At 38.1% G+C, this 19,055-nt stretch overlaps 3 protein-coding genes across 10 annotated transcripts; 1 reads left to right on the forward strand and 2 right to left on the reverse strand.

The window, feature by feature from the left end:
* Positions 1 to 1,053: 1,053 nt before the first annotated feature.
* On the reverse strand, positions 1,054 to 5,273 carry LOC122008816 (nifU-like protein 3, chloroplastic). Of its 2 annotated transcripts, none has more exons than XM_042564669.1 (4): positions 4,995 to 5,273; positions 4,823 to 4,902; positions 2,436 to 2,722; positions 1,054 to 1,424 (listed from the first exon to the last, which is right to left on the reverse strand). In XM_042564669.1, the coding sequence occupies exons 3-4, from the start codon at positions 2,649 to 2,651 to the stop codon at positions 1,233 to 1,235; spliced, it is 408 nt and encodes a 135-aa protein (XP_042420603.1). In that variant the 5' UTR covers positions 2,652 to 2,722; positions 4,823 to 4,902; positions 4,995 to 5,273; the 3' UTR covers positions 1,054 to 1,232. The 2 variants fall into 2 exon arrangements, with proteins under 2 accessions (XP_042420603.1, XP_042420602.1); XM_042564668.1 differs by having other exon boundaries at positions 4,823 to 4,898; positions 4,995 to 5,249.
* Positions 5,274 to 6,717: 1,444 nt separating this feature from the next.
* LOC122008819 (pollen-specific leucine-rich repeat extensin-like protein 3) lies at positions 6,718 to 8,388 on the forward strand. 6 transcript variants are annotated; one of them, XR_006119382.1, is made up of 3 exons: positions 6,718 to 7,544; positions 7,989 to 8,061; positions 8,136 to 8,388. XR_006119382.1 is itself a non-coding variant. In XM_042564672.1 (2 exons), the coding sequence occupies exons 1-2, from the start codon at positions 6,861 to 6,863 to the stop codon at positions 7,471 to 7,473; spliced, it is 519 nt and encodes a 172-aa protein (XP_042420606.1). In that variant the 5' UTR covers positions 6,723 to 6,860; the 3' UTR covers positions 7,474 to 7,611. The 6 variants fall into 6 exon arrangements, 1 of the variants encoding a protein (XP_042420606.1); XR_006119380.1 differs by having other exon boundaries at positions 6,723 to 7,353; positions 7,448 to 7,544; positions 7,989 to 8,388; XR_006119381.1 differs by lacking the exons at positions 7,989 to 8,061; positions 8,136 to 8,388 and adding an exon at positions 7,642 to 7,978 and having other exon boundaries at positions 6,723 to 7,353; positions 7,448 to 7,544.
* A 121-nt stretch (positions 8,389 to 8,509) lies between these two features.
* On the reverse strand, positions 8,510 to 10,498 carry LOC122008818 (rust resistance kinase Lr10-like). Of its 2 annotated transcripts, none has more exons than XM_042564670.1 (3): positions 10,267 to 10,498; positions 9,930 to 10,007; positions 8,510 to 9,838 (listed from the first exon to the last, which is right to left on the reverse strand). In XM_042564670.1, the coding sequence occupies exons 2-3, from the start codon at positions 9,970 to 9,972 to the stop codon at positions 8,619 to 8,621; spliced, it is 1,263 nt and encodes a 420-aa protein (XP_042420604.1). In that variant the 5' UTR covers positions 9,973 to 10,007; positions 10,267 to 10,498; the 3' UTR covers positions 8,510 to 8,618. The 2 variants fall into 2 exon arrangements, with proteins under 2 accessions (XP_042420604.1, XP_042420605.1); XM_042564671.1 differs by having other exon boundaries at positions 9,930 to 10,022; positions 10,267 to 10,396.
* Between the last annotated feature and the right edge of the window lie 8,557 nt (positions 10,499 to 19,055).

Below are 19,055 nucleotides of genomic sequence, written 5' to 3' on the forward strand. Positions count from 1 at the left end.
TTTTGGGGTGACTGCGAGGATCAAACAAAAGGCGTGAAATTTACGAGATTTAGGTTTAGGGTTTTACTCATCAGGGTTTAGGTGTGACTGTGAGGATTTGGATAAGATGTTTGTCTTTTTAGTTTTACACAAACTTATCATTTGCTTTTTATAAAAGAATTTCTTTGGTGATTGCTCTTGTCCGAAAGTTGAGAAGACGGAAAGCTAAAGATGTGACAAGAAGTTCAACGCGATGAAGACTCTATGTGCTTTTGCAACACAAAAACATCAATGTCGAGCCGGAAAGGGATTTTCGATGTTGACTCTCTAACACTCAAGTCAGTTTCAGACGATATAGAGAATAACAAGAGTACTATAGTAAGAGAGCATGTCGAATGATGAAGTTGTGCATGCTTTCGCCTGTAGATGGGAACCCTCCTTTTATAGCGCTACTGTAGTATCTGTGCACATATCTCAAAGCGTTAGCAGGTTTTCCCAAGTGCCCTATGAAAAGACAAACAAAAAAGTGTCCCTACACATTTCTTTAAGCAAGCATGTATATTTTTGATGTGACAGACTAGAAGCTTCTAAAGTACCATTTGTACGTGGAACATGCTCCTTTGTCAGTGGCGCATACCCCCAAAAGGATACGACCAGATACTTAGGTGGGTCCTGCTGTAGGCCGATCGGAGTCTGCTCGGCGAGGGCACCCTGCTCGGCCATGTCCCTCGGATTTGCCAACACATCTCCTTCCTTGCTTCCCGACTGTCATTAGTTACCTTCATCCGATCGACCGTGTCCCCTGATCAGCGAAACAAGCTCGTTGCAGATTGTTGTTTACTTCTTGACTCTGTTTGCCGACATTAGGCGAGCCATTCAACACCCTTTCCTCGCCGATCAGCCTTCCCATTTGTCCGGTCATCCAGCCTAGCCGGTGGTCCGACTGGGCCCTTTGATCATTTTTGATCTCGACTTTCACGTCAGCCGGTCTTTTTTATTTTGACCTACCATTGGTGGGACCCGCTTCATCACCGCGATGAACTCATTACATGAGACATTCTTTTTCCAATTAAACTTCTCTTTGATAGTTGAGTTTTTCGGAGAACAATCTTTAACAACAACTGCAAAGAATCGAACGCTAGAAACTGTGAATTTTCCACATATGAAAATAGTGGTTCATCTAAAAGGCTTAGCTTTGAGGTGGCCAAGTGACTTCTCTTAGTTTCTCCCAGAGGATTCACGTAAAATGTGGACTAATCAATGAGCTGAACAGCTGCAATGGAAGGTATTTTTTCTCTTAATTTCTGAGTTAGCGCTACGCGCACCGTCATCACCCCAGCTGCCGGTCCGCTTAGTCGAACCTTGACGATGTAGTCACTGATTTGAACAAACTCTAGCAAGCCACCACCTGTGCCAGAGAGGTAAGGTCTAATCTCTGCAAGAACCTGAAATATCAATTGGTGATGCATCAGTTTCATGTCAATTATCTCAATGAACTCACAGAAAATGTGAAAATTGTGAACAGAAAAAAATGGAAAAGGAAACAGTTCTATAACATATTAGAATTTATATACATATATATGTGTGTGTATACATGTATAATCAGAGTAAATCCTCAATCAACAGAATGACATATATAGTTCATAAATTTTCAGTTTAGCAAATGATTATCTATGGAGATAGAATTGTTCTAACCTATCAGGGTGGAATAGATCATTGAAGTTGACAAATAGGAACAAAAACATCTTGTTAAAGTTTCATAGATCTACTGCAAATTTCACATGCAAAGCTAAAAACCTGCAGCCAGAATAGAATACTACTCTCACTTTATTTATTTATTTTTTTTAAAAAAATACTTTTGATTGATAGAGGACTTACAACTTTAAAAAGCAAGATCAAAAGTCAAAATATTTAAGGATTAACTTCTGGAATTAATAAGACCCTTAGGCACAATCGCTGTGGGCTACTATATATCTTTGTATAAAAAATTCATGGAATTTACAAGTTAGCGTAAAGTAATTGTTTGAGATGTTAAATATACTTTAACTTCATAAACTTTTCAACCTTTTAATAGGTTGCGTTTTTCTATTGTTCCTTGGAGCATGATAGGTTTAGGGCTAAGCAAAACAAGAAAAATGTTAAAGTTTGAGCTGTTAGGGAGATCCTAGTTCATATATCAATAGTAGAAGTATTTGAAGCATCTTATTTAAAGTAGTAGAATCATATATTATCTACATAAATCCATGGTCTGAATATACCATCCAGAATCAAGAAAAAAAATCATCAACTGGAAACCTAGCCCAGTCGATTGCAGTTGTCTTTACTATAAAAAGAAATGATGTTTTCCCCCAGTTATTCATTTTTACTATATACCAGAACTAATGATACCATTTTGGAAGAAATAATAGTGATATAAAGTGCCATAATCTAAAACTAAGTTTGAAGAATCATTTCACCTTCTCAACACTCTCCTCATTGAGCTCCAGCCCAGTCTCAGTGTCTAGAATCTGGTCCACTGCTTGAATCTCAGGAATTTTATCCATCAGCCTGGTTTCTATCCCCATTTTTAGGGTCATTGTAGAGCTTGGGCAAGAACCACATGCTCCTTGCAGCTTCAGCACCACAACCAAGCCATCTATCTCATGCAAGGCCACATTCCCTCCATCTGCCATTAAACTTGGCCTGACCTCGTCCAGCACCAGCTCCACATTCTCTTCGGTTAATGGAAGAACACACACTGGCCCTGACATTGATGTATCATGTATGAGAACCATCTGATAGTTACAACAAGAAGTGTATTCTTTCAATGTATATATTTTGTCTCATTCATTCTCTGTTTTTTTCTTTGTTTTTAATTTGGTTTTGAGTTGCTCAATGACCCACGTTTCCAACATGCAGATTGCATTTGGAAGTGACAAATGAAGTTACCTAAACTTTTTCTTACTAGAAAAGTAACATTAATGAAAACACAGTTTCTTCATGTATCATACTCAGAACCTACTTGCAGCATGAAAAAAATTGTCATTTTCTAAATTTCATCTCTATATTTTTGTTTGTCTTACTTTTGTTGTTTCGTTGATTAAATAGAAAAACCATTGTCCAAATTTGCAGATATTTAGGAGCAGTGATTCTAGTTGGTAGGTCAAAAACAATTAACCTTGCAACTTGCAAGTGACCCCGTACAATTACTTGGCCTAGCATAGCTCATTCAACTAGTTCTGCATAAAATGTAAGCCAAAGTCCTACAAGTTTAATATGCTCATGGCATGGAAAGATCCGAATAACCCCATTAATGAGTCACAAGGCCAAACTCAAACATTGAGACACCGTTATCCAACAAAAGTAGAAGTCTTACTCATGTAAAATTCAACAATATATCTAAAATGGTGATTATACATTATACAGAATAAGTGAGAAATAGATAAGGATTAAGTATATTGGATTTTTTCTTATTGAACTTCACATGTGTAATAAGGCTTTTCTCGAAAAATATTAAAAATGTTAATTTGGGCACCAAAAAAGGTTATGCAGGTGAACCTATATAGCCAAATACCACTTGTTTATTTGTGGTTTGTAAATGGTATAATTACACTTGACTTAAATGCACAAATTTGAGAGTTGGATCGTGGAGTTAAACAAAGTCCTATCAAATTTTGTCAACCTATCTTATTATGTGAAACTTTTTGAAGGAGAAAATACACTTTTTGGTCATAACTTACTAATATAACTCTTTTGGCAAAAGAAAGGAAAAGAGATACTTTACTCCAGTGACAAAAGTGAGGTCATGTTCGTAGTGATGGCTACCAAAATCCTTATCAATCAAGCCAGTTAGCATCTTTTGTGCTAGGGTGTGTCTGGTCATGTTCTGAAGGTGACTAGTATGAGATAGATTCACATAAAATAAAGGTTATAGAAAGTTTAGCATCTCGTGGAGACATCTCTAAAGTACATGAGATTAGTAATTACCCCAAGACACAATACACCTCAAGACACCAGAAAGAAAAATAATAAATCTACTAATTACCCATGGGTGGATGTTTCTACCGGGAAGAATGGAGATTTCTATCATCAAGTGAATGTTCCTGGTGATTTTGGCCTTTTCTCTTAGATTTATGCTTGTATTGCTCTAATTCATCAAAAAAAAAATGCTTGTATTGCTCTAAGTGGATGTTTCTACAGGGAAGAATGGAGATTTCTATCATCAAGTGAATGTTCCTGGCGATTTTGGGCTTTTTCACTAAGATTTATGCTTGTATTGCTCTATTGGTATTGAGAAAAGAGTTTGAGGCTGAGAGCTTTCTGATATACAGTTTGACAGTTCTTTTCCAAATTTTCTTTCAAATGTTGGCTCATATCCTATTTATGCTTGACTTCTCTTTATGGACGTAGGCTTAAGCTGATCAAAGTTATATCACTTCAAACTTTTTTCCTTGTGAGTGTGCGATTGTAACTTATTTTATTGGAGAAAACTGTTCTTAGCTGTCACAAAAGGTGTTTGATGTATCACTTTTATCTACAGAGAGAGCAATTTGAGGTGGAAGATTAAGCCATCAAACTTACTGGGTTGATCCAATTAAAAGGTATTTGGATGTAAACAACCTGAACTTTTTATTTTCTTATATAAGAATCACAAACAAAATGCAAGAGTAAATTTATAGAATCAGAAGGTGAAATGGATGAAAAGATTGAAGAATTAAATTGGAAAAGAAATCGAGATTCAAAATTACGTAAACAGAAGTATAAGAACTTAACTAAAGTGTAAAAACATCACGGACTAAAGAAATTTCTCCCATTTTGCAAATCCACATGACACTCAAATACCCCCACAATCGGAACTACTTACCTCTTATTCTTCGTCCATGAATCGAGAGCCATCGGAATGGGCGAAACGCATCCACACGTCGTTTCCACAAGGAACCCTGTCTTGACGACAGCAACGGAAGTTTCAGAGAGATTTCAAAACAGAAGGATATAGACCCACCCCAAAACCATACTTTGAAAGAAGAGATCGTCACCTTGAATGGGGAAATCCTCGAAGTCCATGAAAGCTCCGAGGAAGAGGAGCAGGGGCCACCAAATGCTGTTGTAGCTTTGGCGATTGAGCCGAGGGCTTGAGGATGCGCGTAGAGCATCCCCGGAAGAAGATTATCGCCTCACTTGTTCTTTCTCTGGTGATTTGTTGAATGAGCTGATCAGTGTTGCGGGTGTTCTCGCGGTGAAGAGCAGGGAAGATGAAGAGAGCGATCGATGAGCTCCGGTTTGGCTGTTCATGGAGGTGGAAATGGGATTTTGCTCGAGTGGATAGTGCGCTGCTTGTAATTGGGGGATTGGATATTGCCACGTTGCAACTTGATTTAGTATTATTTTTTAAAAAGGGAATAATACTGGGCTGTGAACGAGCCAAATAAATTTAATTCCGTTCAAATTTATTTAATAAAGTCTTCAAGTTGTTTTTTAAAATAAATTAAATTATTAAAATTAATATTTAATTTGGACTTAATTTATTTTTAATTAGTTTGAAAGTTTGGTTTAAATTTAGCTGGCTCTTAATTTAAATTTATATAATTATTTAAAATTTTTACATTTTAAATTTATTTAATTGATCGAGTTTGATAATAAAATTTTTTATTCATGTTGATAAATATTACTATTGATGAATATTATTCATAATTATTGTTTACGTCATAAATATTAAAGAGTTAAATACATGTTCAAGTTTATTCAGTTATTCAAATTTATTTAATTAATTAATTTTACGTATATTAAACTAATATAAATATATTTTTAATATAAATATATTCTTATCAAATTAAAGACAACTTGTTCAATTCATTTACCCCCTACATTAATTCACAAAAAAATTTGAGGAGTATTATTTTTTTTTAAAAAAAAAATCAAATATGTAATTTAAGTATTTGTAGAGATGAGAATGTTAGCGAGGATGAATAAAATAAGAAATGAGAGCATTAAATAAAAAGTTAAAGTTACCTCTAGTGAGGAAAAAATTTTAAAAAATAAATTTAAGATGGTATGAATATATAATTAGACGATCAATAAACATTCTAATTAAGTGATGTAAAACTATGACAAATATATCTATTAAGAGAAATGATATTTGCCGCGACAATTCGTCGCGACAACTCATCGAGAATTACTGATCGGTCTGTAGACCGATCAGTACTCATCGAGAATTACTGATCAGTCTGTAGATCGATCAGGTTGCCTCCTGATCGGTCTACAGACCGATCAGTGCGTTGTCGCGGTAAATATCATTTCTCATCTATTAAATGAGGAAGAGGGAAAAAAAACTTAATTAATAATAATATAATAAAATAAAATTTATTTAAGTACATATTATAATATAGTAGGAGATAGAGTTGAATAATATAAAATAATTCACTTAGTTGATGTAGATAAGAATTAGTTATAGTATATAATTTAAATATTTAAAAATTATAAATTTATTTATTAATTTTTTAAAAAATTAATTATATTTATAAGATCTTCCATCCGGGAAGCTTTGCTCCGCAGTCCGCAACCGCAAGCCCACCGCTGGTCAGGAACAAAACAACGCAAGGGTCTCCTCGTGCCAGAAGCCCAACGGTTGGCGCTTCCCCCACCGAATTTAATGCCAGTGAGACACGAAATTACTTAATGGCACCATTTTAGATATGAAATTAAACCGAAAACCAACATGCTACAAAAATCATGCTGCTCAAAACAACTCAACATAGTGTTATTAATGTCATTTCAACCAATTATTGAGGTAGACATGTAATTTCTGCTTTATTTATACCTATATCTTTGATTGGGAGCAGTTCGTTGGGCCGATTCCGAGGCAGTAAAAGAAAGAACAATGGGAAAGCGAAGCCACGCTACGCATGCCGCCCAAAAACCTCGAGTCCAACGGCGGTAGTGCTCGCCGATTCATCAACCCTAATCCTGCCCAAAGCTTACCACTAGCCGCTGGCCGTGCAATGGCCTCCGTGCGCGCGCGCGATGCTCCGCCACCGCCGGTGATTAGGAAGGCCGGGAGGTACACCGTTTTCATCACCCCTCCCCCTCCCCGCACCCCGAAGCCTTGTGAGGATTCTGGTTCGAAAAGCACGAGCCCTGAGGCCGAGCCTGTTTCCAGCCCTGAAAAGGTGGTTCTTTTACCAGAAACGACTGTCCGTTCGCCGTCGCCGATGGCTCTGGAGGTTTCCTCACCCATAGTTAGCGCTAGCCCTGGAAAGGTGGTCCCTTTGCTTGAGAAGGCTTCTCCTTTGCCGCCTCCGGTGCAGGTCCCGCCGCTTCAAGTCGACAAGCAGGCCGCCAAGTCATCCGGATCCGTGTTCGGGTTCTTCTGGGACGCCATTACCAGAGTTCAAGATGGTTCCCTTTTGTCCTCCAGATTTCGATATTTGATGCCTTTTTGATGAGTTTATGAGGGTTTCCTTGAAGCTTGTATCTTCGGTTTGAATTTCAGCGCATTCAACTTGGATGAGTGTTTAGCGGATTGGTTCTGCTTAAACCAGTCAAAATATCAGTGGGCCTTGAACGATTACTACGATTATACTGGAAAGGTAAGCTTTTCCCTTTCAGTATCAGAATACAAGTTTATATGTTTTAAAGTTTCGAGCTTTTGGCTTATGATTCTCTCGCTTGAATGTCTTTTGGAAGAACGTCTTCTCTTTTGGAGGCATTCTTAGGTAATTATAGTATTCATGCCGTTTGAAGAGATGATGTTGGAAGAGATCGAATCAGTTATTTTTTGGCTGGGACGATTAGTGTGAGTTTGGTTGATGGTTATTAGGAAACTCTTGCGGTGCATTTAGTTGGGTAGAATAGAATGGAATGGGAATGGTTTATTGCCTCTGTGAATGCTTATTGTGGTGCTTGTTTATACTAATTTGACACAATTGTCGAATGTATTCTGTTCCTGAGGTCTCTCTTTTGAAAATGGTTTGTATAGGCAGTGGTATATAATAACTCATATTAAGTTTGTTTCTGCCTTCTGTCCACTGCAGAAGGAAAGGGGTAAAGGTGATAAGTTGAAAGAAATAGGTCGTAATGGGCAATCTGTATGACACTTTGCAGCAGGTATATTCAGGTCACCTCTCCGCTCCATGTTTATCTATCCTCTTGTGAATCTTTTCCATCTATATTTGTTGCAGAAAAGCTTCTCCGAATTGGTTCCAAGTTTGAAGTTGTTTGGTAGTTATATATGATGCAACCGTTTTCTTGTCTGGCCCAACCGGCTCAATGTTCCAGTATAGCCAATTCTAGATCTTTTACTAGTTATCATTTTCAGTCAGGCTATTCGTAGACCCAGTCACATACTCGTGTCTAAGAATGTCGTAGAACTCTCATCTGATATCATGCTTTGTTTATATAATTGCAAGCAATCAAAGCAATTGTTCTTTCCCATGATGCAATATGCTTACTGTTATCGCTCATGTACAATTGAGAATGGAGCTAAAAGCATCGATGCTAAGAGATCATGTCCTAATTGTGAGAAGTAGTGGATTGTGAGCAATTGGAGCATCCATAGTAGTAATAGACTAGCTCTGTTTCTATTTTATAGGTGATAACATAATGACAATAAAAGAAACCTAAAAGGAAACTGCTGGTACATGTTCCAAGACTTTGCTATTTATTCAATCTTGTCCTGATGAACTCCCTACTCCAGTGCCAGTTGAGAATGTTGCAGTTGTGCTCGTCATTGAGCTCCACATAGAGATATCGACACTATATGGTTCAATATGCTTGAATGGATTGTTAACAACTGGATCTGTATCTCTTCCCTCCAACATCTGCACAACACAGTTCATTTTTGGCCTTTCTTCAGGCTGATGATGAATACACCTCAATGCCACTAGACACAATCTCTCGACCTTCTCCCTGTCCTTCTCTTCGACTCCACTTTCTTCAATTATGCTCTTTATCTCGCCTTGTTCGAACTTGTTCCACACCCAAATGGGGAACCACTCCTTGCTCTCTGCTTGCTCAGCGTCAAAATTCTTTCTTTTCCCCAACATCTCAAACAGAAGCATGCCGAAGCTGTAGACGTCAACCTTATGGGTGACTGGCGAAGATGACCACATCTCAGGCGCAGCATAGCCAGGAGTTCCCCGACCACCGTATGTGACCGCTGAATGAGTCTTCAGCTTGTTCCTCTCACATAACCTTGCCAATCCAAAGTCGGCTATTTTGGGCACAAATTCTGTTGTAAGAAGTATGTTTGCCGGCTTTATGTCATAGTGCACGATCTTTTGTTGGCACTCCTCGTGCAAATATCGGATTCCTTTTGCCGTTCCAACTGCAATTTCGTACAGCTTTCTAAACTCAATCCTCTCCTGTGCTTGATCGAACAAATACTGGTCTAGTGATCCCTTCTCCATGTACTCGTAGACGAGTGCCTTTGTCATTTCGTCGAAGCAGAAACCATAGAGCTTGACTAAGTTGAGGTGATAGGTTCTGCCTATGGTGCCAACTTCTGCCATGAATTGCTCCTCGGCTTTCTTGCTCGAGGTGCCATGGAGGACTTTCACTGCGACTTGTACTCCATTCGGAAACTGGCCTTTGAATACCGTTCCATTACCACCAGAACCCAATTTTTCCACAAAATTTTGGGTGAAATCTACAAGATTTTGAGGTGTGAATCTAATGGGCTTCTCCTTCATGATCCTAAATAGGAACTCTTCGATAGGCTTCATTTCAATCCTCGATTCATGGCTCAAGGAAGGATCCGTAGATCTAGTTTCCGAACAAGATGGATGCATCCTTGCATCTATCGATGACTTTCTCATGTTTTGAACGCATCGTATGACCAAAATTGCTATCACGAGTTGGATTATCCCACCAAATATCACTAATACTGTGAAGTTTGAAGTTCAAATTTTTAAACTATTGCAACTCGAACAATAAAGACACTTTTCACATATCGAACCTGAAGTAGAAAATCTTACTTATTATGACAGCAACAGAGAGGCCGCCTGAGCCCGAAGCCATCCCCTCAGTCACGGAGGTAGTTCTTGGATTTCTTTCTGCATAAAAAAAATCTTCTCTTGCAGTAAAACTAGCTTTAGAACAGGTAGATCTCCTTTACACACTCTTTTCTCATCATTGTTTCAGATTATTTTTTTTTTACTGAAACAACTTTTCTTTGTGTGTTCAGATTCAATTTGTAGAATTTTTGAGGTTTTTTTTCTTAAAAAAACTCTTTTGAGAATTGAGTGAGTTCTTATTTCTCCTACAAGAATTGAGAAACAGAAATAAACTGAGGGAAGAAGACGAGAAACTTACTAGCTTGATCAGTGATCAACAATGGAAGCTGTTTTCTTGTTCAGTACAAAAGGAAAAGCCTACAGATGAAGAGAGACTTTCTTTCCTGACACTAAATGGATGAAAGAAATCTTATCAAGAATGAAAGAGACTTATTAATCAAATTTCTCAAATTTCTTTTTGAAGTATATTATGCTTGTGTTCTTGATTGGTTAGATGGGGCAGTCGCTGTTTGGTGATGGCTGCTAAGCTATCGTTTATCCTTTGGAAGCTAGTGTGGGCGGCTGATGTTTTGGAGTAAAAAACTTAAAAACAATTTCAATAATTAGGGCAGTTGAAGGTTTGCCTATTCACAGTGACTTTGAATGTGATAACTGGAACGAAGTGTGAGGGATTATATATTCAAAAGTGAAACCTAAAATCAGCTTTCAAAAAAAAACTTAAACTTAAAGATGATCCTTTTTTATTCTAATAGCTAGAAAAAGCTTCTCTTTTTATTTATTGTCAAAATAATATTTTATTTCATCTCAATCTATCTTTATTTATGGAAAACACTTTTGTTTGATTGCTACATATAGTTGTAACCGGTACTATCTATATATTACAATTAATATTATATTATATTAGTTACATGATTATAATTATTATAATCACACAGTTATAATAATTATGAGAGTATATTGGTTATACGATTATTGTAACAATTATAAGATACCGGTGAAAATAAAAATATTTTTAAAAATAAAAATGGATTGATATCAATTTGGAAGTTATTTTTATAATAAATAAAAAAGCTTTTTTTATAATTTTAATAAAAAGAATGTTTTTTTTAATTTTTATCTAATTATATATATTTAATAGTAAAGTCCCTTTTAATTTTTTTATTCTAGATTTCAAATTAAGTTCCGCTATTTTGTCACCTACCCCAACTTTGAAAAGTCCATTGAGTATGGGCTGCAACTTTGAATTCAAGTTCACGTAGGCATCACCCAATTAATTTAATTAATTTTGAAAGCTGATTAATTTTTTTTATTTGTCAATCAAATAAATATGGAATAGGATTTAGGATTTAAGATTTTAAAATAAAAAAATACATCTTCAGAATATTCAACCCAAATTTAAACTTTAATCTTTCTCAAAACGTAAAATCATTCACTTTCTATCATTTTCTATCATCTTCATCCATAATAAGTGAATTGTATTATTTTTTGCAAATTTCACCGGCCCTCTGATCAATTTGACTAGCATGGTGAACAGTTTAACTAATTCAAAATGAATCAAACTTTTAAAATGATTGTTCCAGTTTGACTTGATTTATTTTTTATAAAATTGAGTTTGTTTGAAACTTGACTTAAGCTTGATTCATTTAAATGTTATCAAACTCTCAATTCAAGTTTGACTTGAGCTTAGTTCGAGCTTGATTAGTTTAAATGTTATCAAGCTCTCAATTCAAGTTTGTTTGATTGTTTGAAACTTTTAATTATTTGATTGGTTATTGAACTTAATAATTCAAATTTATTTATTTATTTTATTATATTTTATTATTTATTTATCATATTGATAAGAGTTATATTAATGAACATTATTTGTGAATATTGTTCATGAATATTGTTCATGAACATTGTTCACGGACGTTGTTCACGGACGTTGTTCATGAACATTATTCATAAACATTAACGAGCTGAACATATATGTTTTTAAGTTTGTTTGTTAGTTTAATGAGTTGTTCAAGCTTGTTTGTTTAATTAATTTTATGTATATTAAATAAACATAAATAAATTTCTATCAAGTCGAACACCAAACTTGTTCATGAATGTTTAATTCATTTATAACTCTATAAAGAAAGAGACCATGTGTAGTTGTAGAACCATAAAGGCAAGGAATGTTAAAATGCAGAAGTGCCCTAAACGAAGGAAGTCCGAAGGCAGGCAAAACGTCAAAGGTAGGACTTCGGCGGTATCTAGGACTTCGGCGGGTAAATGTTTGAAGATGCGTATCTAGGACTTCGGTAACGTCAAAGCTAGTCCGAAAAGAAGGAAGTCTGGAGGCAGGTGGTATCTAGGACTTCTGCTACAACTTCGATCGACTCCAACTCCGACGTCTTCCACTGCCTAATCCTCCAGAACCAATTCAAAGATGGACACTTACCAGCAAAATGACCTAGCTCTCTCTCCACACTCATAGCACGCACTTCATATCTGATGCTCCATGACGGTCTCGACCACGGCTGCTTGAGTTATCGGACAACTCTACTCTCCATCCATTTTTACCTATAAGAAAGCAACCATATGGAGTAATCTAGGATAAAAACCAACTCGGGAAAAAAGGCAATGAATAAACTCTGGATTATAGAGCAGGCACATGTGTACATATCAAAGTTTCTCCATTTAAAAGATTATAACCTCCAGCATCAATTGAAGCACATGATAAGATGTCTCTCAAATCATAGTTAATAATGCACAATCATTGTTACTTTATCAAGATACACACACATAAAGTGATACTTCATGTGTGATATATATATACTTCCCTCGGATGAATCTAGTGGTTAGTATATAAGGTATTGTTATTAATGAAGTCTGGGGTTCGAATTTCGGTAAAATCGAGATAAATGTCTCCCTTATGTACTAGTCACTATTCCAAAGGTTAGTAGTCATCTGTGATTTACCTCCTCCGTGTTGATCCTGGGACGAGTTAGCGGGGGCGCTGAAGGTGAACATATTCGTCTTTTTTGCCACCAATGTGTGATATATATATATATATATATATATATATATATATATATATATATTGAATAGAGATCATTTTTCACAGAAAATAGTAGTTAGCGCAATTTGATTAATGTTAAATATATCTTATCAAGTGTAAACCATGCAAAATTTTCAGTATCTATAGGACAAAAAGGAAGTTTATGAGAGATCTTTGGATAAAATGTGGAAAAGATTAAAGAACACCAAGTAACTCCATTCTAACCAAAACCCCCCACCCAACAGAAGAGGCCCAAACATTTATGAGTGGAAAGTCCTTTCAGAATACTTCAAGAAGAAGTGCATGCTTGCAGCTGTAGTAAATTAGTCTGTACTGATATAAGAACAGATACAACTAGTTAATCTCAATCACAAGTAAGCGATTAATAGTAAATAGCAGAAAGGAAATATTTGTTTGCACTGAAAGGATAATGTCACACATTTGAAGAGTTAAGAAAGACATGCACATTAAACTCTGAAGAATTTTCAAGATCGATGATACTGGAGAAATTAGTTAGTGGCCCACTGAAAACATAAAGTGCATTAATACGGGGAACAGCAGGTGAGCCAGGAATAGTACAAGGACGAAAATTAAATGATATGGCAGTTAAAGTTAAAAATTTAAAGACTATGCGTCTAACCAAGCCACTCCTTTACTCTTGATCGGTCAATGTCGATCGAATCCCAGAGTTCAGTTTTTTCATTTTTGTCAGGCACAGCTCCCGGTATATATTTGACTAGTTCTATATCAATCAGATCTCAGAACTTAGTTCTCTCATTTCTTTTGGGCACAGTTTCTCATCTACTCTCGGCCGGCTTAATACTGGTCAAATCCCATGACTCAGTTCCATCACTTCTCTCGAGCACAGCTTCTTGTCTACTCTCGATCGGCCCCATGTCAGTCGAACCCCAGGACTCTATCCCCTCACTATTCTTGGGCACAGCTTCTTGTCTACTCCCAACTGACCTCATGCTGGTCAGACCTCAGGGTTTAGTCCCCTCACATCTCTCGGACACAACTCCCAATCTACATCCAACCGGCTCCATGTCGATCAAACTATTTCTAGAAGATAATGTTTTCAGAGAATCGTAACTACTTGTTAGAAAGTAACGGTTGTTCGTTAAGGAATATTCTGATTCTATGTCATAAGCATGAAGCAAAGTGATCCTGTCTGAAATATGTTGGATATTGGGGCCTAAATGGACCAATACGATTTTGAGGAGGAAAAATCGGAAGCCATCAATTGTTGAAAGTCGTAATTGACTTCAAAATTGAAATCTACGTTTCGCGTAGATAGATTTAGACTATTAATTTGCTCAAAACCGATTAAGGGTGAATGAGAAATTAATGTTCAAAGTCGGCCCAAAATAACGTTGGTTATTCATTAAGGAAATGCAAGGGAGAATAGTCCCACATCGGAAATTTTCGATGTGCATTCCTTACTTATTAATGATGTTGAGTTATTGGAGTTAACTCAGAAAAGTACCAGGTACTCTCTGCTCAGGGGCGAGCAGGTGCTCGCACCTGTGAGGGCGCTTTGTAGGCGCACTTTGCACTTCGCGAGGAGCATTGAGGAGCTTAAATTTATGCTCCAGGTGACATTGCAGTGCCTACATGGCACTCGGGTGACGTGTCAGGCTAGTACCTGACATGGCAGTGCCTATGTGGCATCCTCGTGGGCAAAGGGAGATGACTGGACAGTTGGTTGGGCGAACGGATGACAACCGTTGATCAACGTTGATCAAAGAAGTATGGTGGATCGCTTGTGATGCGATCTAGAGCGTTGGATCACAATGAGTCACGATCTGACGGCTTGGGATGAGACATGATCTGAAGCATCGGATCAATGGATCCAGATCCGATGGCTGATAGATCTGAGGGTCACAACTCTTAGATCTGATGGATGAGATTAAAGGGGCTATGTGAAGGGTTATAACTCTTCAGTCCGGACGGCCCAGATTAATCCACCCAAAGGTCACACACCTCCCTAAAGCCTCTTCCTTCTGTATAAATAGAACCCTCCAGATTGGAATCAAATCACTCAACTTAATCTTCTCTTCCTCAAGTATTCACTCACTCATCTTGTGCATTCAAGAGTCCAAGAAGCCTACGAGAAGGTTCGCTGGTCTCGGAAGTCGGAGTGCTACGATTCCGAGACGATTGTCGTCGTTGTATCTTGGGAACGAATTGCAACAATCCGTTAAGCACCGTAGCGGAGCAATATCGTTTACGGAGATAGTGTCGAACACTAGCCTCGACGATCAGTTTGCATACTCCGGAATTTACCGGAACCAACAGTCGTAAACGATATTCCGTACAAACTGATATGGCTACCAACGACGTTCCAACCGCCATTCCGACCGCTGTTCCGACGGCCGTTCCGACCGCCGTTCCGACATCCATTCCGCACGGAGAAAAGCCGGAGAAATTCACCGGAGCCGACTTCAAAAGATGGCAGCAGAAGATGCTGTTCTACTTAACAACGCTAAACCTTGTACGATTTTTGCGTGAAGACCCGCCAGTCGCTACGGACGGTAGCAAGGCTGCTTGCGATACGTGGACGCACGGAGATTTTCTGTGTCGCAACTACATTCTCAACGCCTTGGACAACACGTTGTATAACGTGTATTGTTCATTGGAGACAGCGAAATCTTTGTGGGAATCGCTTGAGAAGAAATACAAGACCGAAAATGCCGGACTGAAGAAATTCATCGTCGGCCGGTTTCTGGATTTCAAAATGGTGGACTCAAAGAGCGTCTCATCTCAAGTCCAAGATATGCAATTAATACTGCATGATCTGGACGCCGAAGGAATGAAGCTGAACGAGTCATTCACAGTTGCTGCGGTAATTGAGAAGCTCCCTCCGTCATGGAAGGATTTCAAGAATTACCTAAAGCACAAGCAAAAGGAGATAGAGCTGCAAGACCTGATCCTGAGGCTACGAATAGAGGAGGATAATCGAAAGTTATCCGACTGCAGAGGAACCAAGCGGACTATAGACGATATGTCCAACCTGGTCGAGCCGAACGCTAAAAAGCCGAAACAGTTCAAGAAGAAGGCACAAGCGAAGAAGTTCAAGGGATCCTGCTACAACTGTGGAAAGGCAGGACACCTGTCCAAGGACTGCAGACGCCCGAAGAAGCCAACCAAGGGGCCAAAGGATGCTGCGAACCACGTCGCAACCTCTCTTGAGGACTTGGATCTCACTGCGGTTGTATTTGAAGCCAACTTGGTGGATACCAACCCGAAGCAGTGGTTCATTGATACTGGAGCAACTCGTCATATCTGTTCCGATAAGGCGATGTTCTCCAAGTATACTCCGATAAATGGCAGGAAGCTCTATATGGGTAATTCCACGACGTCACCAATTGTCGGACTCGGAAAAGTTGTTCTGAAGATGACGTCCGGAAAGGAGCTAACACTCATTGATGTACTCCATGTTCCCGACATCAATAAGAACCTAGTTTCTGGAGCGGCACTAGTTAAGGCCGGATTTAGGCTAGTGTTCCAGTCAGACAACTTTGTACTTACGAAGAATAATATCTTCGTAGGAAAGGGGTACCTAGAAAAGGGTCTATTCAAAATGGTTGTAATGCCTGTACTCCGAAATATTGATGGTAATAAAATAAATGCTTCCAGCTATGTTGTTGAGTGTTTTAATTTATGGCATGATCGACTCGGACATGTGCATAATAATACTCTTAAACGTCTCGTCAAATTAAATTTATTACCAAACGTCAATGTTGACGGAACACACAAATGTGAAGTGTGCGTGGAAGCAAAAATGACGAAACTACCTTTTCATTCGGTGGAAAGGTCAACGACTCCTCTAGAGTTAATACATAGTGATCTATGCGACTTGAAATTTGTGCAAACTAGAGGAGGTAAAAAGTATTTTATTACTTTATCGATGACTGCACAAAGTTCTGTTATGTCTTTCTTTTAAGAAGTAAAGACGAAGCCCTAGAGGCATTTAGAACTTATAAAACAGAAGTTGAAAATCAACTTGACAAACGAATTAAAATAATTCGTAGCGATAGAGGTGGAGAATATGGTGCACCGTTTAATGAATTTTGTTCAGAATCTGGCATTATTCATCAAACAACGGCACCTTACTCACCTCAATCGAACGGTGTTGCCGAACGAAAATCGGACACTAAAAGAGATGATGAATGCCTTGTTGATAAATTCAGGCTTACCTCAAAACTTGTGGGGGAAGCAATATTATCGGCAAATCACATTCTCAACAAAATCCCTCATAAGAAAAGTGATAAAACTCCTTATGAATTATGGAAAGGCCGCGAGCCATCGTACAAATACCTGAAAGTGTGGGGTGCTTGGCAAAGGTCGAAGTACCTAAACCAAAGCAAGTAAAGATCGGACCTAAAACGTTCGATGCGGTATTTGTCGGATATGCCCATAATAGTAGTGCATATCGTTTCCTAGTTCACAAATCAGACATTCCTGATATTCATGTGGGAACAACCATAGAATCTCGGAATGCAATATTCTTTGAAAACGTTAAAAAGAGAATGAGAACAACGGAAGTTCAAACGGAAGTTCAAACGGAAGTGCGACTTAGCTGTTATAAAAGAACTATTGACGATCAAAACAAAGAGCCACGTCGTAGCAAACGGGCTAGAGTTGAGAAATCGTTCGGGCCAGATTACATGACTTTCATGTCAGAAATGGAACCAAGAACATTAAGTGAGACTCTCTCTAGTCCCGATGCTCCAATGTGGAAAGAAGCTGTCAATAGTGAGATTGAGTCTATCATGAATAATCATACTTGGGAATTAGTAGACCTTCCTTCTGGTAATAAACCATTAGGTTGTAAGTGGATACTAAAACGCAAGTATAAAGCTGATGGATCAATTGACAAGTATAAGGCCAGACTTGTAGCCAAAGGGTACAAGCAAGAGGAAGGCCTTAATTACTTCGACACCTACTCACCGGTGACAAGGATTACGTCCATACGAGTGCTAATAGCCATTGCAGCACTGTATGACCTTGAAATACATCAAATGGATGTTAAGACTGCGTTCTTAAATGGTGAGTTGGAAGAAGAAATTTATATGGAGCAACCCGAAGGGTTCATAGCTCCAAGAAATGAGAAAAAGGTGTGTCGACTTGTTAAGTCGTTATACGGACTTAAGCAAGCGCCTAAACAATGGCACGAAAAATTTGACAAAGTAATGCTGTCAAACGAATTCAGAATAAATGAATGTGACAAATGTATTTATGTCAAAGACACACCCAAAGGCTATATAATCGTCTGTCTGTACGTAGACGACATGCTAATAATGGGCAGTAATCATGATGTAATCATGACTACAAAGAAAATGTTGACAAAAAATTTCGATATGAAAGATATGGGTCAAGCAGATGTTATATTGGGAATTAAAATTCTCAGGACATCAGAGGGGATAGTTCTAACACAATCCCATTATGTAGAATCAGTATTGAAAAGATTCAATGCGTACGATCTTTCTACTGTAAAAACACCTATGGATCTAAGTCAACACTTAGCGAAAAACCATGGTGAGACCATATCGCATTGGAATACTCTCGGATAATAGGCAGTTTGATGTATCTTACAAACCGCACACGTCCGGATATTGCCTGTACGGTCAACAAGTTGAGTCGTTTCACCAGTAATAGAATCCAAACGACGCCCATTGGAAGGCATTGATGCGAGTTCTTAGATATTTGAAATATACTATGAACTATGGATTACATTATGGAAAATATCCCGCTGTTGGAGGGATATTGTGATGCTAATTGGATATCGATATCAAAGACTCCAAATCCACTAGTGGATATGTATTCACGATCGGTGGGGAGCAGTATCTTGAAATCCACTAAGCAGACGTGCATTGCTCGATCAACTATGGAATCCGAGTTTATAGCACTAGACAAAGCAAGTGAGGAAGTTGAATGGCTGCGGAACTTCTTGGAAGATATTCCGAGCTGGATGAAACCTGTACCTACCGTACTGATCCACTGTGATAGTCAATCGGCGATTGGAAGGGCACAGAGTAGTATGTATAATGGGAAGTCAA

Source organism: Zingiber officinale, chromosome 8A (genome assembly GCF_018446385.1).
Source record: "Zingiber officinale cultivar Zhangliang chromosome 8A, Zo_v1.1, whole genome shotgun sequence".
NCBI lineage: Eukaryota > Viridiplantae > Streptophyta > Magnoliopsida > Zingiberales > Zingiberaceae > Zingiber > Zingiber officinale.